Source organism: Emys orbicularis, chromosome 5 (genome assembly GCF_028017835.1).
Source record: "Emys orbicularis isolate rEmyOrb1 chromosome 5, rEmyOrb1.hap1, whole genome shotgun sequence".
Lineage (NCBI taxonomy): Eukaryota > Metazoa > Chordata > Testudines > Emydidae > Emys > Emys orbicularis.
In genome coordinates this window covers 42,851,299-42,874,007 of record NC_088687.1, presented here as the reverse complement: position 1 = coordinate 42,874,007, position 22,709 = coordinate 42,851,299, and the positions used below count along the sequence as shown (strand labels likewise).

The 22,709-nt window shown below is 45.5% G+C and overlaps 1 protein-coding gene across 1 annotated transcript; it reads left to right on the top strand.

The window, feature by feature from the left end:
• Window positions 1-12,064: 12,064 nt before the first annotated feature.
• On the top strand, window positions 12,065-12,253 carry SMIM43 (small integral membrane protein 43). The gene has a single exon (XM_065405702.1). It carries the CDS (start codon window positions 12,065-12,067, stop codon window positions 12,251-12,253), a length of 189 nt encoding a protein of 62 aa, XP_065261774.1.
• Window positions 12,254-22,709: the final 10,456 nt, after the last annotated feature.

The following is a 22,709-nucleotide window of genomic DNA, read 5'->3' as shown; positions in this document are numbered from 1 at the left end:
AGGCTGGAGTAGGGAGCTATATGAGTGCTAAGTATTATTGCCTTAAGTGTCTTCAGGGAAGCTAGAAGACATCTAATATAATGATACATAGTGCTTATATAGGTCTTTATATTCATCCATGAGGTAAATATTGTTATGTCAGTTTTGCAGATAGGGAAACAAGGAGCCTAAGATGAATATTTTCAAATGCCCACTAATTTTGAATGCTCAACTTGGCAGCCTATAGGTGCTGGAAACCTGCAGCCACATTTGGAGTTGTGGGTGCTCAACAGTTCTGAAAATCAGGCCCAAGGCATGTTAAAATATTGGCAGCCAAAATGTGTAGACAATTTTATCCTAAGCAAATTTGTCCAATTTTATATGGCTGACACTGACAAGCCATTTTCATTATTACATCCTGCCCATGTGCATCTCTTTTTAAGACCTCTGTCTTCCATGTGCCCAAGCTAGGGTGACCAGATGTCCCGATTTTATAGGACAGTCCCGATATTTGGGGCTTTTTCTTATATAGGTGCCAAGTACCCCCCACTCCCTGTCTCAATTTTTCACACTTACTATCTGGTCACCCTACCCCAAGCCTTCATGTTACAATCTCTTCCAGGCCTTTTCCTTGTTACAGCCAGAACCATTGCTATTCATTAAGCATGTCATAATTCAATTGCATTAGCCCTGACCAAAAATAGACTGCTTCTACTCATTATTTCTTTCTCCCTTTGCTTCTGGTGTCCCCTGCTGGAAAAGATGGAACTTAGTGGATGATTAGGGGGCTGGTAATTACTATTACATATAAATTAACCCCAAGCCACCTTTAAGGAAACAGTACAATACAGAACGTAGCCCTCCAAAGGTTCGGTATGACTGGAAATTGTGAAACCCTGATGTTCAGGAGAGTATAAAATTCCCCACACTATTAATAAAAACAATCTTCTGGAAAACAGTTTCCTTAATTGAAGACAAAGCATACATCTCTTAGGAAGGACTCTGAGGACCTGATTTTGATTTTCCTCTGTTTTACACCAAAGGAACTCCATTGACATAATTGGAGGAACTCCTTATTGACAGTGGTGTAAATAGCTGCAGAATCACAGCCTGAAGACTAGCCATCAATTTAAGATCCACATCTCTCTCACTCCAAGTGGGAAGAAGCATTTCCTTATTATCTGACTCCCCTACTCCCTTCCATCATTTGATGCAGCCAACTGAAACTAAGCTTTTTTGAACTTAGTTCAACTCGCATTACTTCTTAAAAGAGACACAATCTGGTTAAAATTCATATTTTAACATAATATTCCTTAACTGTGTAACCGATTAATAATTTATAATTAACATGGAACAAGTTTTTAATAATATGTACTTTTCACTATTTATGCTGTTTACTTTTTGCATTTAGGGCAACCAGACAGCAAGTGTGAAAAATCGGGAGAGAGGGTGAGGGGGTAATAGGAGCCTATATAAGAAAAAGACCCAAAAATCAGGACTGTCCCTATAAAATCGGGACATCTGGTCACCCTATTTGCATTTCACATCACTTGGACAATGAACACAGATTGTCAGTTTTACTTGCTGGTCCTCATGCAGTAGCATAATGCTGCAATGTTTTAGTTGCAGACACTGCAGAGGAATGTTTAAATCCCAACAAATATGTTTTCATGTTCTTCAGTAAAAACAGTTTTATATCATCCAACTCTTGTAAGAGAGAGCTTTGCAGTCTGCAAGTGTGTTAAGCAAGACTTAAATTATCATAGATTATTTCCCGGAGCCCCCACGGTCCCACCCCCATATGCTATAAAAACTCCAGGGGGGTTGAAAATATTTACCAGAGCTCCGCTTCGGACAACTGTGGCTGAATTTAAGACCCGGTGTTAAGCAAATGAGCTCCTGGGATGGTTCATGTTGAGTACAGACCTTTTAGGGGACTCAAGGAGAGTGCTCCTCCTGCCCTCCAGAGGATTTCTAGGTCCAGAACTTGCTAGTGTAGTGTCTATTCCATGCAGAGTCCCAGTCACTTCAGTGTATCTTTAGGGTTTGTTTCTTTAAGGTCTTACCAAACTTAGTACTAAACAGAAAACTTTCTCTTTTTGGTAAAAGCTCCATGAATACACCATACACTCTAACTGTACCTGCTACACTGATATTAGAGATGAGCTTAGGAGGCTGGGGATTGTTTTGGCAGCCCTTCAAACCAGATGTGGGTCAGGTTCAAGTTCTGTGTTATATGAAGTATCAAGGTTTGGGGAGCAGAAGCAGGGACGGTTCTAGTTTTTTTTTTTTTTTTTGCTGCCCCAAGCGCAAAAAAACAAAACAAAACAAAACAAGCCTCTGAGAGCGAACTGCCGAAGCAAAAAATGCCGCCCCTGGAATGCCGCCATTTTGCCTCTGGAGTTGTGCCGCCCCAAGCGCGTGATTGGTTAGCTGGTGCCTAGAACCGGCCCTGAGCAGAAGAGGGGTCAGATAAAAGGTCCCTGTCTTGGTCCACCTCTAGCAGGTATGGAATCTTATCGGGGTAGATATACAGATTCCCAGTTCCCTTTGCCATTCTCTTCTTGCCACGCCTTAGTGATTCATATAAAACGGAACCCAGATCCGAACCACACCTGGTTTCTGCAAAACAGGACTGATGAAGTTTCACAAAAGCAAACCAATTTCTGGAATCCATCTCTAATAATTGCACAGTAGGCAAAATGAGGGGATACTATTTTTGTTTATTTAATATGTTTCATAAAACCTAAAATGAAAAACTCTAAACCTAAGTTTTGGGCTTAATTTCCCTGTCAATGTCATTTTAAACAACTCCACAAAGGAGTTCTTTAATTTGCAGGGCCCACATACATTGGTTTTGCATATAAGAATCTCATGAAGTCCGTTCAGAACTGAAGTACCAGCAATGAAAGACCAGCCATGCACAGAATAGTACCTTGAGGTGTTTCAACATGTCTTTTGCTGTTACATATTGCAAGCAGGAGAGAGGGATAGGGAAGGAGGAAAAACATTTAAAAATATATTGAAAATATTTCAAAGCATAGTATTAAGGAGTTTGCCTTTCTCTATGTGCATGGCAACAAGTAATAAAACGGTCCCCCAGGGAGAGAGCCCACAGTTTATTTAGTCATATCTTTCTGTTGATGTGTTTTGAATTTTCTTTTTGGTTTGCCTTTGGATTCTATTACATAAAAAGTAGGGTGAAAGTAGTGCAAATTTGGGAAAGAATTCACACAGGGTAAAATTAATTCACCATGGCAAGGGGATGTGGAAGGCAGTGGAATTGTGCATGAGTGGCCCCTGAGTAGAGCAGTCAAAACTACAAAACAAATATTGGGAAACATTTCAAAGTTGTTTTCTTTTCAGTGTTTGAAAAGAAAGCATTTTTCTTTTTGGGTTTTTTGGTTGGTTGGGGTTTTTTTGCCATAAAAACATGGAGGGGGAGATTTGTGTCAAACACTATCAAAATAGTTATTGAAAAATTTCATTTGCAGAAAACTGCAGTTTAGAGTAAACAAAAAACAACCCCATGAACTGTAATGACTCTCCATCAATAACTGTAAAGAGAGGAGAGGGCAGGGTAAAATTTTGCTTTGGGGTAAGGTGATCAGATGTCCCGATTTTTGGGTCTTTTTCTTCTATAGGCTCCTATTACCACCCACCCCCTGTTCTGATTTTTCACATTTGCTGTCTGGTCACCCTGCTTTGGGGGTAAAGCAGAAAAAGGCCCTTGCATATCTGGCCTGGCCTTTTTATTAAACGCATTTGCCCCAGCCAGCCAATCCAAAAGCCTGTTGTAGGATCCCAAATTACCCAATGAGATCTCCTTTCTCAGGGGCGTAATCCATTGACTGACTTGCATCACAGGGCAGTTGAAAGGGTGTGGTCCATTTCCTTGGCCCTGCCCAGCAAGCCATTGGTAGCAGTTTTTGATGAACAAAAATTTGTCCTAAGCATTTTGAGAGAGCTTTTAGCGAAACTTGCCTTTTTTTAAAAAAGAAATTAATTTTTTCTTGAAAAATTGAAAATTCAACTGTGAACAACTTTTTTTATTAAAAATTTCATTTCTCCTCTGCTCCTGCCTCTCTACTTTTCAATTAATACTTTTCATTCAATAGGTGTTCATCAGTTCTATTGCTGAAAGGCAGGGGTGAAAGTAAAAATGAAAACTTACTGGTCCAGGGCTGGCTCCGCCCCCCCCCCCCCCAGGGGCTGGACCTCGGGCAGAAAGGGTGGGGCTGGGGGTCAGCATCCCAGCCAGCCCTTCCACACTGCCTCGCCTGTGCCGCCTGGGGCTCCAGCAGAGATTTAAAGGGCCCGGGGCCCTGGCCGCCGCTGCCACTACCACAGCAGCGGCCGGAGCCCCAGACTCTTTTAAATCGCCGACACCTGGGTGGTTGCTCCTTCTGTCCCCTGTGGCAGCGCTTTAAGCAGGGTGACGCTTTAAAGTAAGGCGGTGGGGCCGGTACCGGCGGCCACTTTTTACCGGTACGCTGTACTGGCCCATACCGCCTTACTTTCATCCATGCTGAAAGGGCATACAAAGGGATTCCTTTCTCATGAAACTGACTCCATGCTAGCTTCTGCTTAGTACAGCACTACACAGTATTTGACCGTAGACTTGAGGAGGAGCCAGATCCACGGTTATCCTGGTCCACCTGCCACAGATGCCTATATAAGGAGTTTGCCAGAATCACAGATACTATTCCAATATAGGGGTTGGAATTATAACCATCCTGGAGCTGGTCATGCATGCACATTGGAGCTGAACTGACCTCCTTTAATCCAGAGTTTGCACAAAGTCTGATTCGGGGGGCTTTGTGTGTTGAGGAGGGTGGAGAATTTCACCCTCAAAGCAAGGATGTAGAAAACCAAACAAATGCACATAAATGGAAATGCAGGGCATGTAAAAGGTAAGGTTGTGGATAATGGAATAGATAAGACAATTTCCCAGTGTTTATGTGAATAAAATGCAAGAGGTGCAATTGAATTAAATAATAGAAATAGATCAAGTGTTTGAAACCAGAGAGAAAGGGGATGAACATATTAGAGTACATAAGTAAATAAAAACACTGGCACTTAGGTTAAAGCAGGAATTACCTAGAAGATGATGATCTATAATGCCACTCACAAGTGTCCACCTGTTTTGAGATTAATATTTAATAGGCTGAAAAATATTAATTGGATTATCTCATTGGATTGAGCAGCAAAAGAAAATCTCACTTGATGACTGAAGAAAATATAAACCTCATCAGAATCTCAGTATTCTGAATATAAAATCCCAGCAACCTCAATTTATGGCCTAATAAAAATCTGACTTCCACTTTTCCTGGTGCCCTCATTACCTGCAGTGTATTCCAGTCTGGCTAGTTGCCACCCCCACCCTTGAGTTCTCTGTTCTCTCTCTCTCTCTTTGCCTGCACAGCATGATGTATGCACAACATACAGTGTATTAAATGCTGTGAGAGGATAAATTATATAAATGTAAAATTATTATCATTAATAACCTGGCTTTACAACATCCTATGAGGCTTTGAAACACTAATAAAAATCACTCTGTTTGAATGGAAGGCTGGATAAACATTATGAGCAATGCAGACTGAGGAAGTGTAACTTAAATTGTAATGTTAAAGTCAGCTTGTGTTTTAAAAGGGTCTCCACCTGAACCCTCAACCAATCATCCAAATATCAGTGTAACACAGATTAGCAGTAACTTCTGGCCAGTCCGCTCACAGTCATGCTCTCTCTCTTCATCTCTTCTCTCACAGGTCATATTTCTCAGTCCACCCAGGCATGCTGCATAATCCTGTTGCTACTTCTGTCCATGTTGTGGGTGGTCCTGGTGTTAGTTTATTGTTTATATTATGCAAGGAATTTTACACACCAATAATAATGTCCTTGTGTCATGGACTCTCAGATCGTGCCCACTCTTGGCCCAGTGGGGGTTGCCCCTTTCGGTGAGACAGCCCTTCTTGGGGGTCCACTCTTTCTCGGGGTTAGGCCCCTCTACCTCCTGAAGCCGCACTTCTCTGAGCCTTAGCACGCCTGTCTCTTGCCGTGGGCCCCCTCAGGGAGTCCCCTTGCTCTGGACCCCCGGGGCCTCCACTCCCCGAAGGGGTTGATGCAACCCGGTTCTCTAGACCGGAGTGACTCTCAGCCAGTGTAAAACAGGAGGGTTTATTGAGCGTTGAACACAGCACAGGAACTCTCAGGGCCTCAGGCCTGGCCTCCCATTTCAGCACAGCACATCCCAGTTTCCCCAGCATCCAGGTGGGCTCTGCCTGCTCTCCCTCTCCAGCCCAGAGCCCCCTGCTTCCCAGCTGGACATCTGATATCACCTCCACCCAAGCCCCGCTTCTGTCCATTGTCTTCTATCCAGGTAAACAGGGTCGCCTGGGCTTCCTCTCCCCTCTTCTGTTCTCTGGCCCCCTCTGGCTGGAACCGGCTGATTGGGTCACTGGGATCCTCTCTTTACAGCCCATTGTACTCCCACTGGCTGCAACTCCTGAATTGGGTGTCCGGGTCGTCAGGTCACCAGTCGCTGGGGGTCCATGATCCAGGCCATCGGCTGGGGTCCCAAGTTCCCTCTCCGGTCCTCTGTAACAACAAACTCCCTTTCCCCTCACCTCATTAAACCACTCCCTCTGCATGCAAACCATTGGAAAAAACAAGGGAAAAACAAGAAAATCCCCCACTTTGTCACACCTTGCACCAAAGAGGTGTATGGAACTCCCTTTTAATTCAACTGCACTTTTTACAATTAACCACCTTAATAGCATATAGCACATTGTTACAAGCCTTCATTCACTGCCTGTAGCCAGCATGGCAGCAACAACCTGTCCCCAGTCAATCACTTCTCAATATTAGTGATATTGAGAAAACTTACTTCATTGTGAAACATGTGACACTCAGGGTGGGATTTTCAAAGGTGCTCAGCATTTGTCTAACAAACTTCCATTGACTTCAACTAGGAGCAGAATTAGTTGAAGCTAATGCTGAGCAGTTTTGAAAATCCCACCCTAAAAGGCCTAAATGACATGCTTCAGGAAGTGGGGGAAGGGTGTTGTTGCCTGCTCAAATGACTGTAGGGTTATGGACTTTTGGTCCTGTTTATTGTTGTGTCACTGCTACCACAGCCCTTGTCATGGACTTAGATGTCAGGCCCTGCTATTGTTGACCGAGTATTGGGAGAAGAAACATGCAATGACATCATCTGCTGACCTTTCTCTCATCCATTAATCATATGTACCCAGCTTTTCAACCATGAAAATATAGCAAAACAGTGTCACCCTGATCCTTTACAATGACACAAACATGGAACATGTAGTACTAGCCCTGTTCCTGGACTCCAAAGCACAGTGTCCTGACCCAAAGTGTGGATCAGCAAATATCGTTGACACACAACTGACCAAAAAAAAAATCTGGATGTGTTGAACTGCATTTGCTGTAGCCCTGTTGAAAGACTGTATCCCAGCCCAGCTGCAAGAAACATGGTTCCATTTGTAGTATAGACGGGACCTAAATGATCAAGCTAACCAATACAATGGAGATTAACTTCAGTGTGTTATTCCCTTCTTTGTTCAGAGCTCCCAGGTGTATTTTACAAACCCCAAATTACCCCTAGTCATCTTTTTACATGAGCATTTATGTGTCTAACCGTTTTCTAACTATCATATGCCTGAAAACCCTGTATTCAATTATTTAGATATAAATTATAAATACAGAAGCTAGTGGAATTAAAGCTTTCACATGCACTATGTTTTTTTAGGGTAACAACAATATATGATCCATTTTATAGATTTGCCTTTTATGAGTAATCCTACTCCCTTCTCAATGGCTGCACAGGGCCCTACAGTTTCACTGTGAAAAGTGTAGGGGTTGGGAAGGGATTATAGGATACCTATATATTCAGGCTGTATGTTTGGACTTGAGCCTTCAATCACTTTAGCATCAAGAAGCTGCTCTATTTTTTTTCATGTAACTTTTTTTTTAAACAGGGGTCTTTATTTTGATTTTTTTGGTCTTTATTAATTTTATTTTTAAATGTAAACTCTATATGTATTTTTGCTAATACAGTCTACAACAGGCGTCTCAGACTCAATTTACCTTAGGGCCAGTGCCAGTCCTCAAATCCTCCCAGCGGGCCAATGTCACTCATGCCGCCCTGAACCCGCCCCCCAAAAACTCCACCCCCCACCTGCCTAAGGCTCTGGGACAGAGTTTGGGTGGGGAAGGAGGTCTGGGGTAGGGGATTGGGGTTCGGGGGCTGGGATGGAGTTTGGGGGCTGGGGGGTGTGTGGGAAGGGGGTGCAGGCTCTGGGAGGGAGTTTGTAGGTGGGAGGGGGGTGTGTGGGAAGGGGGTGCAGGCTCTGGGAGGGGGTCGGGGTGCGGCGCTTACCTGGGGCTCCAAGGCAGGGTGGGTCGGTGTGCTTCTGCCCCCAGGCACTGCCCCCGCAGCTTCCCATTAGCTGCAGGGCCGCCCCTGGGCCGCAGGGAGGGCCGGCAGCCACTGGGGCAAGCAGGCAGATGCTTAGCTTCGCTGCGCTGCCGGGATCCCTGAGGGGATAGAGCCCCGGGGATGGCAGGTGGGGCCAAGGGAGAGACCCGGCCCCAAAACTGCTGGAGCCCCACGGGCCACATTGGGGAGGCTCCCGCGGACCGGGAGTTTGAGACCCCTGGTCTACAAAGTACCTTGACTTTTAAATTAAATTTCATAGCTGTAATTGTATCTTAACATATAGGACCCAGCTTCTTCCTTCTTTTTTTTTTTTTTTTTTTTTTTTAAAATGTAGAAATGCAGAAGCATTCATTGATTTTAGTGGACTAAAATCAATGGTATAAGGCCCATCTTAATTACAATGTTCACCAAAACAAAACAAAAAACAGAGGCAATTAGTTTTTTAGAATTTATTCCCTATTTTACTTTGTAACGTGATACCAGTAAGCAATCCAAACTCAATACTTTCGTTCTCTAAACTTGTGGATGGGATGAGTGCCATTTTTGAATGGGGAGAAGGGAGAGGGAGGAAGGGAACAAGATGTGGTGTTCAGGTAAAAAACTAAACAAACAAAAAATGCTCCCCCCTCCCCAATCCCTTTATAAAAACTAATGCATGTACACATTTATCCAAGCAGCTTTCCCTTTCATCAGCAGGCTCATCTGCACTTGTCTGGCAGGATTGGGTTGACTTGACTCCAGAGGAGTTTCAAACAGTTCCTTGCTTGTGGCATTCTTGGCTCCCCTGGCATGTCTCCGTCTCCTCTTACTCCTCCTCGCTGTTCATGGCAGGGGTCACCACCTTGGGTTCCTGGGAAGTGTCCAGTTATCTGTGGGGTGCTGGTGGGGTCACTGCCAAGTCTGGCATGCAGTTTTTCTTAAAAATGGCAGGTCTGTGGGGCAGCACCAGATTTCTTGTTGCTCTCCCTCACTGGGTGATACGCCTGGCAAAGTTCCTTTGCTTCCATGTGGCACTGCTGTTCATCCCTGTCATGCCCCCATTGCAGCATCCTCTGTGCAATCTGCATGTAGACTGTTGATATTTCTATGGCTGTTCCATAGCTGTTCTCTCACAGCCTCTTCTCTTCATAGGGCGAGGAGATCCATGACTTTCTGCTCCTGGCAGAAGTGCATCTAGTAGCTCCTTCTGTACATGGAGCTGGCATGCTAGGATGCACACAATAAAGGAGAGCTGCTAGGTGTGCTTGCCAAGGTAGGCAATCAGAAAAGACATTTCAAAAACATGTGGAGGGGGGCGCTTAAACAGGAGGGGTGGGCTTCTTATCTGTGACTCCACTCTTTGAATGGAATTCAAAATTGGGGCCAGAGCCGTCAGTTATGGGGACGGGACATTGTGGGACAACTGCTGGAGGAACGTTAGGGTTGACACAACTCATGCAGTGTCTAACCATCCACAGCATCAACCTAGGTAGGTTGACCATAGCTCTTTGTTGCTTAGGGTGATGGGATTATTACATCGCTGTAATAGGGTGGGAGACAAATTTTAGTGTAGCTAAGTGCATAACTAGGTCAACACAAGTCCACTTACATTGACCTAACTTTGTAGTATAGTGTAGATTGTGACTTTTCCATCCCAATGGCAATATTATTTAGCCGTTTCACTCCAAAACAGAGCAATGCCTTCAAACTTTTAGAAGCAGAAAACTTCTTCTCTGATATTGAAAAAGTCATGCAGCTCTTGACTAGTTAAAACCTTGTAAAACCAGAAATGTTGGCTCAGAACAGCCTTTCCTATGGGAAGGAACCTGGGAGTAGGGGAAGTAGGAAGAGAATGCTCTCTGAGGATCTTCCTGTAGAGTTTTCCCCAAATTAATCCTTGGGGAAATTCTCTTCCTCCATATTTCCTGAGAGTAAAGTGCCAGTGAACACTGTAAGGGATTCCCCTGAGCACAGCTTCCCTGGAACCCTCCCACCTTCAACTGGGGTTCCCCCATGTGGAGGGGTTCCATATAAAATGTAATACATCTGAGATTGTATTACTGTTTCCTAGTCATCTGTATGGGGCTGGTGAAGGTACAGTGCAGCCCCCCATGTTAACCCTCTCATATGGCCCTCTCCCACTTCCCCCATTTGGGTCCCAATCCTATGCACAACCTTCTGTGGCATCTTGGGAAGTGGGTGACCCCCACCCTTCCACACCAGGTAGGAAAGTGTGCAGGTATCTTGGGGGCACACTCTAGCCTGTTATTTTGATGATATAGAGGGGATACCAATCACTCTGTACATCTCTGAAAGACTTTACAGACACCACTTTGAAGACCAACATCCTAAAGCAAGGAGCAATTGTACCAGAGCCAGGTATTTGCACCCATCCTACTCCTGAAGCTACAAAGTCAACTGCGAAAGTCCGTTGGCTTTAATGGGAACAGGATTGGGTCCACTGTAAAAACAGATGTCCATTGTAAAAAGATAAGGAAAGAGGGAACATAAGTCTATAGAGACCTGTTTGGTACTGATGTTCCACTGTACAGCACCAGGTACCAGGCCAATATGGTGCTATATGAAATGAGGAAAACTAATAGTGCACTCTGCAGGCCAGGTTTTATTTCTGAAGTTATATCATTTCTCCCCAAAAAGCCTTATCATGTTAGTTGTGGACTGGTCCACCTGGAGCCATTCAGGGTATGAATCATTTTCACTGTATCCCAGCTTAATCAGGGCAGTGGAGTGATTAAATGCCCACCCTTTAGATTTGAAGCTAAGCAGAGCCCCTTTTACACTGAGGCCAGGAGAAAAATCATCTCTGTTCAGAATCTAGGAACTATCCTGGATCAGCTCAGGGGGCCAGCTGGTCCAGCGTCTAGTCTATGAGAGGGGCCAGAACAGAAGCCAAAGGCTTCAGAGGAAAGGGCAACCCGCCCCCTCCCCAAAAGCTGACAGCGATGAGCCTGCGAAGACTTTCTTTCCCAATGCAAAATTGTTCCGGACAGCTGCAGCCCGGCTCTGCCTAATGACACGGAGAAGGTTCAGCACAGCGATTTCTCCCCGTCCTGGAAGTTGCCTCATGTGATCGGAGCCAGCGGCCCTGACCCACCCCTGGCTGGGGCTGCCCTTTGTTCCGTGGCCCCAGAGCCAGCAGCTCCGCCTGGGGGGCTTCGCAGCAAGCCGGGACTGTTTTCAGTGGATCGTTTCCAAGCTTCGGTCCGTCCGGGAGGGTCAGAGCTGGAGCTGCCTCTCGTGCGCTACACCTGCCTGCGCCCCTCACTGATCGCCCCCTGCACCACGATGACCAGAAGAGGGGGAAGAGAGCCCGGGATGCCTTCGCCCCTGCTCCCGCAGCAACCGAGCGCTGCCCAGGTGCCCGGTCGCGCTGAGGTGGGCGGCGAGCCGCAGCCCGCGGGCCCCTGTCCAGGCAGCTGTTCTTTACCGCGCTAGGACTCACTTTGCGCTGGGCGTGTTTCGGCGGCTCGCCCTCCGGCCAGCGGGCCGAGCCCTGCCCAGGAAACCCTCCCACCTGTCGCGGCCAGCGCCCGCTCTGCCCTGCCCTGCCGGTGCATCCCCGACTCTCCTACTGAGCAACTTCCCGCCCGGGCGGAGCGTCCCACCAGCTCCCCTGGCAGCGGCAGCATGGCGTGGTGGGAGTTCAACTTGCTGCTCTACCTGGCGCTCTTCTTCCTCCTGCTCCTCCTCCTCGGCCTCCTGCTCTTCCTGCTCATCAAGCAGCTGAAGAACTCCGTGGCCAGCGCCAGGGCTCTGCAGCCGGGCCGCCCGTCCCTGCGGGAGCCCGGGGGCTCATGCCGCGAGCAAGCCCTGTGATTCCGGGCGCAGTCTGGAGACGGGTGTGTGTGTGGGGGGGGGGGGTCCCCGCTGCAGGATGTAGCGTCCTTGCTGCCGTCCCAGGCTTCCCTCGCTCCCTTTGGCTGTCTGGGTTTCGCAGCCCCCCGCATTTAAGGGAGAGCAGTAAAGTTTGGCCACGGCAAGTTTGAGTTCCGAGGTGGCCCAGGGGGCTGACCATGGATCTCTGCAGCTCTGTACGGGACACATGGTCCCGCGCCCTGGGGCCGAGCACTGGCGGCAGACGCCGCCTAGTGTTGTGCTCTGCTTTTGCTGGAGGATGCAGCGTCTGTGGGCTGCGGTGAAGTAGTTTCCTAAGGGAGCGGGGGAATTCCTGCTGTGTCTGTGGCCTGCGAGGAGGAGCTGTCAGCCCGGGGAACAGCTCGCAGGCTAAGCAGCTGCTGGAAAAGAGGAATCTCACGCTTGGTGAAGTATTTCCATCCATGTGCTCTGAATGGCTTCTGGCCACTTTTAATCTTTGAGATCGATGACTAGATTAGTGGAATATTACTCGTATTCACGTCCTGACAACAGGCAGAGGTACTGCACAGTGCCTATCACTGCTTTCTGCCCTCTAGTGCAGTGCAGCAGCAGAGAGGAAACTTCTGGGCCACAAGTCCTCACAAAAGGATCAAGTACCTCGTTTTCAGCATAGCAGCCTCAAACACGGACACAATCTTATCTTTACATTCATCTTCCCCTTGGAAAATACGTGCTGGTGTAAGCACTCTGTTGCTATTCATCCGCAAACTCCCTCCACTTTTGATTCTCCCCCGTCTGCTGCTGCCTTTAATCTATCAGTCTATCTCAGTACATAATAAAGGAGAAAATGTGACGATAAAAGCCTCAATCCTGAAGTCTTTACTCAAGGGGAAAAAATCCTATTAGGCCAGATTCATCTGGGAAATTATTTTGGATTTGCACTGGCATAATTGAGATTACAATTAGAGCAGTTTGGAAGATTCTGAAATTTTTCAACAAAAAGGGGATGCACTTTTATGCAAATATTTTAATGAAAACAATACCCATTTCCCCACTATATCTATTAAGAATCCAATCCATTTATTTTGTACGCCCTTTTCCTTGTGTCCACTTGAAATCACAAGCTTCACTCAGCAGGTAGAAGTTAAAAGTGGCTGTATTGTATTTTTCTACTCCCCAGATCTCAGCAGTTAATAGGAACCAATTTTAGCCTCTGTGCAAATTAAAGCTACTCTCACTTATATAATCGGGTAATGGTTTCCATGGGCCATTTTGCTGTCTGAAGACCACTGGAGCACAGCTTTGAGTCGGAGACACTTCCCTTGGCCACACCTTACATGGAATGAGATGCTTCCCATGATGGAGATTCCTGCAAGACATGGGACTCTTCAGTTGCCCATTTAGGGCATATTACTGTGGTGTCACGGGCCAGGATCCGACCAAGCGAATTTCCTGAGAGCTTTACTTGAATAAGGACCCTGAGATACAGTCCAGTGATTTTTGTTTTGGTTTGAGAGGCTATATTGGCTCTCCCTTTTTACAGTATAAAATCTACTGAAAACAAGGTGTGTGAAACAACTTCCACCTTGACTTGTGGCATCTGGAGTCTGTGAGCTACAGAGGAACGAGTCAGTAATGCAGTACATTAGGTTTGAGTTTACTGATCCATATCATAGAGATTGTACTTAAGTATCTTCATTTACATAGGGACAGTTGTTGAGATAAAACATTGCAGTGGTTCTGTGCCATGACAAGTGGACAGCCACAATCTTGTCCTTATAACAAGGACAATTTTTTAAAACCCATGATCACAGATAGTAACACCCATACACTACATTTAGTGAAACAAAAGGGTTGCATAAAAGTGTTGTAATGCTGATGTACATTTTTTCTCATTTTGTTATTCTCAATTGTTAGATTACACAAATTTACATAGTATTGAGTCTGCACACTCATCATGGGCGGCAGGTATAATAGGCCAGGGAAGGTGGGGTGCTGCTGCCGACCCGCCGCCAGACTCCTGGGCCCTGGTGGCCCCAGCCCTTCCTCGAGACCCCCACCGCCTCCTCCACTCCACACACCCCCATCGCCGCTGCTTGCCTCCTCGGGTGCTGGGGCCGGCGGCTCAGCGGGGGACAGGGCCTTCAGGGGCGGGAGGAGCTGGCACTAGGGGGCCGGTGGCTCAGCCCAGCAGGCACTCGGGGGCTGTGGGCGCCGGCGGCTCGGCCTTGCCCGGCGCTGGGGGAGGCCGGCGGCTCGGCCTTGCCCGGCGCTGGGGGAGAAGTGGGGCAGGGGCAGGGGGGCTGGCGGTATTGCCTCCCCAAAGCCAGGGTTCACTTGCTGCCCGTGACACTCATGCAATACAGCATAGTGCAGTGGCCAGTTAATATACATCATACAAATTAATACACTAATATTAATTTTTAATGTGAACTCAGTAGAATAATGTGGGTTTAAATTATGGATTCTGGCATTAACTATTGAATGTTCAAACTGTATTTACTTGTCTTGTGTCAGCTTCTTCTGGTGTAATCCAGAGTGCCAGGGCCCGGTGATTGAAAGTTGTTTTGGAGTGGGGAAGGTTTGAGGTAGCACAAGTTGCCTACAACCTCCTCCACCACCAGTAGGTTGCCATTTTTTGGTGTGTCTAAGGGAGGGAAGCGTGGGATGGACTCCTCTGGCCTTCCAATAGACCTTTAAAGCTGCCCACCTCCAGTGGAAATCCCTGGGGAGAGTGGCAAGGCAGATATCACTCTTCTCTGGGAGTGTACCATCCTGGGCTACAGCTGCCCCTGCTGGCACAAGGGGGTTCAATTTCCAACCCTACATGCCAGTGCCTAAGCATGGAACCCACTATCTCTTCAATTTACTGTGCAATTAGCTGTGAAATTAATCATTAACAAGGTGGTGATGGTCAGTTACAAGATTATATAGTAATGCATCCCTGCACTGTAATATAGGGTAGAGTTACGGTGGAACTGCCCACAGCGTTATTATTGGCCATATCACCACCTACATAAGTTGTTCCAGCACTGGGGACTGTTCATCATTGTAGGAGCTGTATTTTATAATGTACTATGAGAATTAATGTATGATTTGATTTCATCCTACTAGCCACCCTTTTTTAATAGCAGAAAGAAATGACCCTCTGGGACTATGAGATTCTGTTTTTCCATATGTATTACAAATTGGGCCCTCTTTAACTCTTCGTTTTAAGATTTAGTTAGTAAGAGACAGGATTCTCTATTGTGTCTATGTTAAGTAGATTAGAGGAACATTGAAGGCCTGGGTCTTAATGTAAATTGTCTTGGTTATTGATTGTAAAACTTAGCAAGGTTTAATTTGCAATGCCTTTTTGCTTGATATAAAATACTACTGTTTGTATTCACAATCTGTTTGTGTGAATGAGGAATGCATGCATCAGGAAAAGATAAGGTATGAAACCCATCACAAATGTCCAGATGGTCAAGAAGAAGTGAGAGACTTGGAAAGACCAGGAGACAATCAGAAAACATCCATTGTATCCGATGTTAAACATGTTAGCAGCATTGACGACCTCAGAGGTGAGGCAGGCACCCCCGAAGGCGAGACAACAAATAGGAGATAATGATGGGAAGCCAGACAATAACCATCAAATGATAACACCACTTAAGGACTAATGATTACAGGATGACATTGCAAAATGCATGGACTCAAATGGGAATTTACAACTATAAAGCTGGGGTGTTTTGCCATAGGAACTCTGGGTTCAGTCCTGCAAGGCCTCGGAGTATCGGATCGCGACCGACAGAACCCAGCTCCACACTCGTGCTCAATCTAACTGGCCATTAGATTGACTTGAGCTACAACAGACTGGTAACTATAAACATCACTGCAGGACTCTGTGTGTGTGTGTGTGTGTGTGTGTGTGTGTGTGTCTGAAAAGCATATGCTAACTTGTATTTTCAATAAATGCTGCGTATTTACCTTCCTCTATAAAGATCCCGTGTGCTTTGTATGAGCATAACATCATGAGTGCTTGGATTCATGCAGGTGACTTTTGCATTACTCCCCCAGGAGGGCTAGGTTTAACACCATTCTCCCCAGGGAACAGGAGGCTTTGGCCCCCTTAACCTATGGTTGAGACCTGAAGACCTATTGTCAGGGCCCTGTGTCTCCAAACTGTTTTCAGGCTTCCCCTGCTTTCTGGGTAGCAGGGCTCTAACAAAGCCTTGTTGACAAGGGCTCCTCCCACCCACAACCCCCAGAATCACCCTGCTTTGGGATTTCAGAATGCAGAGGGAGAAAGATGAGTATGTAGGGTTACTATATTTTCAACAATCAAAAAAGAGGATGGGAGGAGCCCCGCCCCCGTCCTGCCCTAGCCCCGCCCCTGCCCCTTCCACTCCCTCCCACTTCCCGCCCCCCTCAGAACCTCCAACCCTCCCCCCCACTCCTTGTCCCCTGACTGCCCCCTCCTGGGATCCCTGTCCCTAACTGCCCCCCAGGACTCCACCCCCTACCTAAGCCTCCCTGCTCCTTGTCCCCTGACTGCCCCCTCCTGAGACCCTCCCCCCATCCTAACTGGTCCCCTAGGACCCTATCCCCTACCTGTCCCCTGACTGCCCCAACCCTTATCCACACCCCCACCCCCAGACAGACACCAGGGACTCCCACGCCCCATCCAACCACTCCCCACCCCCTGACAGCCCCCCCAGAACTCCCGACCCATCTAAACCCCTCTGCTCCCTGTCCCATTGACTGCTCCGATCCCTCGCCTTACCCCTGACAGCCCTGCCCCCAGAACTCCCAACCCCCCCCCTTCCTTGTCCCCTGACTGCCCCCTCCTGGGACCCCTGCTCCTAACTGCCCTCCAGAACCCCACCCCCTACCTAAGCCTCCCTGTTCCTTGTCCCCTGACTGCCCCCTCCTGGGACCCCTGCTCCTAACTGCCCTCCAGAACCCCACCCCCTATTTATGTACAGGCGTGACTACCTGCCCTTTTCTGGTTATTATACGCGGCCAGTCCGCATCCACATCCAGTAATTAAAAAAAAAAAAAAAAAACTAATAATTTAAATTGGAATTTCATCCATTAATAAGTATTTATTATATAATTAAAACCATTCTATTGAAGGACAAATATTAAATAACACTAAATAAATTAATGTTCAAAACAATATTAAAAATTTGAAAATTTAGAGCATGGAAACCAAAATAGCTAAAATTTAGTTTTGGCAAGATACACGGAATGGAAACTCCGGGATCTTTACCTGTCACTGAATATAGCCATCATACCAATAGTGGAATATAAAACAAGTCTACATATACTCTCCTTAAAATTTTTACTTCTGTCCATTCCCAATAATTGTAACAAATCATTATTACCTTCACTCCACTTGCCACGCGCCCCAAGCACAAAACCAAAGAAGTGAATATTTTTACCTCCCGTTAAGTTTTTAATTTCTTCCTCTAACTCAAGATAATAAGCCACCTTCTCACTGTGGGCTTGTTCCAAACTTCCGGCATTATCCTCCCATCGCACTGTAACATCAACCACCACTGCTGTATCTCCTTTTATAAATATAATATCCGGCTTTCTTAACTCACCCTTACTATTTCTCAAATGGGGCTCTATCATTGCCTTCCACCCTAATTTACCAACCTTATCTACAACTGCAGACACTACTCTATTATGCCTTTTTATCCTAGCATTCTTAGTCTTATAACATTGTCCTGAGATATGGGGAACAGTCTCCCGCACTTTACCGCACCATCTACAAAGAGCATTCACACCTCCTCTTCCTCTTGCTAATGTCTCCCTAGTAGGATAAATATTTGCCCTAAGCTGCAATGCTGCGATATACGCTGACGATTTAACTTTACTAGAGTTTCTAAAAATCGAATTACTAATTAAATCATTTTTAAAATATTTTATCCCTATTCCCTGACATCTCAGTTCCGACCATCTTAAAAATTCCTCTTCCCTCCATTTCTTGGGATGAGATGTTACTGCACTAAATGACAATATTTTATCCACAAGATTTTCTCCTGCATATAGATAAGATAGGTCCATCCAATCATCTCTCGAGACAATATGTCTCCTCCATTTACGAATTAACATATTTGGGATTTGCACACTAAACTTAGTGAGAGCTAAACCACCATCCCTACCTCTAGAATAAAATATCCCATCTGTGGTACACTGAGGTAAATGTAAAATCTCTTTAACTATTTTTCTAACTAACACATCAAGATCGTTTAAAAGATTAAAAGGGGGTTCTATTAAAAGAAGATTATAAAATAGCTTCGGTAAAATATATGTCTGTAAAATTAATATTTTTTGGGCCGGTTTTAATGGGGCCTTAATTAAATTCTCACTCCAATCTTTCAATTTTTCTTTAAGTACCGGTCCCCCTACACCTATCCAGGGATCTATTCTAGCTCCTAAATATTTTTCAAAATCCCCTGGTTGAACATATTCAATCTCCTCTGACCCTATCTGCCAATTATCTTTAGGATTAACTACATAGGTTTTATGCTTAGTTAAAATATGAAAGCCTTTCGTTTTCTTCACATTAACAGAGAGATTAGTATTTTTACAAAACTCCTCTAAGATACCCAAATTTTTAATCATTCCTTTATATGAGCTGCTTAAAATTGCCACATCATCGGCAAAAGCCAATGACGTGACACCATTGCCCTTAACATAAAAACCACTTCCTTCTACTTCTAATCTAGTTAAAAGGGGATCCATAGCAATATTAAACAAAATTGGGGACAACGGGTCACCCTGCTTGACCCCCCTCCTAATTAAAATAGACTCAGTAACTTCATCACCCACCCATACCCTAGTTGTGCAATTATCATAAAGGTCCCTAATAATATCTATAAAATGTTCATCTATACCAAATCTTCTCAACCCGGCTATTATATGTCCGTGTCCCACAGAATCAAAAGCTTTAGCCAGATCTACGAACACTATTGCAATTTCATTCCCATTTCGTTTAGCCCCTTTAATCAAATTATCTAATATAGCAATATTTTCCTCACACCCAGGGGTGGATATAAACCCTTTTTGTCTACTACATATCTTAACTGTTTCCACCAGTCTTTTTGCTAATATTTTGGTATAGATTCTAATCCAAACTGACCCAATTGTCAATGGTCTCCAAGATGTTAACTTCTTCATTTCCTCCTCATCTTGTGTCTTTGGTATTAAAATCGTTCTATTTTTCTTAAATTCATCTGGTACCTGTCTATTTAGAAACCATATATTAAACATTTTTGTAAGTATTAAGGAGTCTAAATTAAAAATATCCCACAAATTGCTCACTTTTACTTTATCTGGGCCAGGAGCACTATCTTTTCTTATTTCTCTTAAAGCTATTCTAATCTCATCCACAGAGATCGGACTCATTAATATATCATTATCCGCATTCTCTGTGGATGATGGCCACCCTATCATATTACCATGTCCAATTGTTCCCAAAATATTCACATAGTATTCCTCAATTTCTTTCATAGGGATAGCACACTTAGCCTTATCTGGCTCTCCCATTATAATGCGAGTCAATCTTCTTCTATCCTTATCAAATAACTGTTGATAGAATTTATACTTAGCTTTCTTTGTAGCATATCTCCTAATTGCATTAAATTGCTTCCTTCTCCCCTCCTTTCTCATCTTCCCTTTTCCTTTATTCCTCAACTCTATTTGACTTTCATTTCTAGGGTCCTTTCCCTCTACTAATGAATAACATAATTTTTCCAACATTGCCCATCCGAGAGCTTTTGTTAAATCCTCCTTTAATAATCCTTCAATTTCCCCTAAACTATTTATTATTTCTCTTCCCTCCCTACTTTGTTTTCCCCGTTTACATATTTTCTCCACTAAATCCACTTCTGGATGTCCTTTTAGTGGGAAAATCCTCTCTCTTGGGGGCGGAATTTCTAATATATTTACTCTAATGTCCTCTACCTCAGTCACTTCCTCCCTATCTCCTGTTACCACTAACTTCTTCTTTGCTAATTCTCGTCTTTTATCTGATATTTGTTTATTCGTTTTGGTCCTCATCTCGCTCTCAATACATTTATTTATATTCCTTTTCCCAATATATTTCCTTTCCAACTGTATAAGCTGCGCAACCTCATCTTTGGTCCATATACGAGATCTAGTCGATCCCTCTTTGATCTTACTTTTAGCAGCCATATCTTCTTTTCTTTGCTCATTCCTCACAGCAGGGTGTCTATGTCTACAGTGTTGGCTCAATCCAGATCTAGTATGAAAACCAAGCCCACAGACCGAGCACGTATGGCTCTTCATTGGGGTATCCGCCTTCTTGGGTATGCACTTGGGGTAGTGGCAAGCTATATTATGATATTGAGAAGATTTTCCACATTTACTACATACAACTCGTATGGCTTTACTTTTATGAACCACATTAATGTGTTTGGCCCATTTACCAAATGTTGGTAATATCTGGGGACATATTGGACAATTAAAACTATCAACGGGATACTCTAAATAAAAAACCCCATCCTTCCACGAACTACTTTCTAATATATTTATATTACTACCAGTACTGTTAAGATCCTTATTACGATCCCTATTAAAATCAGTACTTGGTCTAAAACTATTTAATAAACTAGACCCATTAACTAAATGAGCATTAAGATATCCCGATTCGCTAACATATGGATCATCAAATGTACTTAAATACTTAAAATCTGGATTAAAACTTTCCATAGTTAAATCATTAAAAGTGTCCCTTGTAAAAACCATCGGTAAGATAGATAAAATCTCCTCACCATGATCATCACAAACAGTCTCCTCTACCTCCTCTCCATGCTCCACTGGGAGGACTTGATTCTCACTCTCATGCTCATGAGACTTCATTATAGTCCACACCATTTTATCCATTGGTCCAGCGACCCTAATCACACCCCTAATATATTTAACACTGTCAGCCGGGGCATCAAAGCCAACAGCGGGGGCGTTATTAACCCGGTCCAGCGCCAATCCGGTATAAAAATATAAATTACTTTTTTCCATAGCTAAAAGATTTACCCTTCTCAGGGGGAAACTAACCCTTTCCAGGGGGAAACTAACCCGTACCTGGGGGAAACTTACCCTTTCCAGGGGGAAACTAACCCGTGCCTGGGGGAGACTACCCTTACCAGGGGGAATCTAACCCTTACCAGGGGGAGTCAACCCGTACCTGGGGGAGGCTACCCTTACCAGGGGGGCATCCATGTGGCACCATATGGGGCTGCCCAACCCCGTCCCACACCCCACTGAATGTGGGATGTGGGTTCGTCCTCCGCAATCCGCCTGGCTATCCAAGCCAGTTACCGACTCTCACCACGAGGAGGTAGCGGTTGGACTTGCAATCCAGAGGCTTTCCTCAAAGAGGGGTCCCAAACAGCATAATGTCGAGCTCTAACGGGCGTGTGAGCAAAGGCTCAGATCTTGGTAGGGGTTGCCCCTATTGACCGGGCTCACGCCCACCCCCACCTCACCGATAACCCATTCTCTCACTACCCTCAGGCAATGTTTCCGTCCAAGCCCGACAGCTGAGAGGGTCCAGAGACGCATGGAGAGCCATTAAGAGAGCCAAGCCTCCCTGTTCCTTGTCCCCTGACTGCCCCCTCCTGGGACCCCTGCTCCTAACTGCCCTCCAGAACCCCACCCCCTACCTAAGCCTCCCTGTTCCTTGTCCCCTAACTGCCCCCTCCTGAGACCCCCCCACCTTAACTGCCCCCCTAGGACCCTACCCCCTACCTGTATCCTGACTGCCCCAAACCTATGAACTGGGAATGAGTTGGGTTTTTGTTTTGTTTTGTTTTGTTTTTTTTAATGAGTCTTCGGGTACGTCCAGACTACACGCCATATCGGCAGGTAGCGATTGATTTATCGGGGATCGATATATCGTGTCTCATTAAGACGCGCTATATCGATCCCCGAACGTGCTCCCCGTCGACTCCGGAACTCCACCGGAGCGAGCGGCGGTAGCAGAGTCGATGGGGGAGCCGCGGCCGTCGATCCCGCGCCGTGAGGACCCAAGGTAAATCGATCTAAAATACTTCAACTTCAGCTACGCTATTCACGTAGCTGAAGTTGCGTATCTTAGATCGATTTTCCCCCCGCCCCCAGTGTAGACCAGCCCTTCAGCACTGCTACTGACAGGCAAGGAAGATGCTGAACTGCATTTCTTAGGGCTTGTCTACACTACAAAATTAGGTCGGATTTATAGAAGCCGGTTTTATAGAAACCGGTTTTATGCAGCCAACTGTGTGTGTCCCCACATAAAATGCTTTAAGTGCATGAAGTCGGCGGACCGCGTCCACAGTACCGAGGCTAGCGTCGACTTCCGGCGCATTGCACTATGGGTGCCTATGGGTACCTATCCCACAGTTCCCGGAGTCTCCGGCGCCCATTGGAATTATGGGTTGAGATCGCAATGCCCGAATGATGCAAA

Bases quoted from the DNA above. Each gene is read 5' to 3' on its own strand.
- SMIM43 (XM_065405702.1), top strand. From the start codon at position 12,065: ATGGCGTGGTGGGAGTTCAACTTGCTGCTCTACCTGGCGCTCTTCTTC.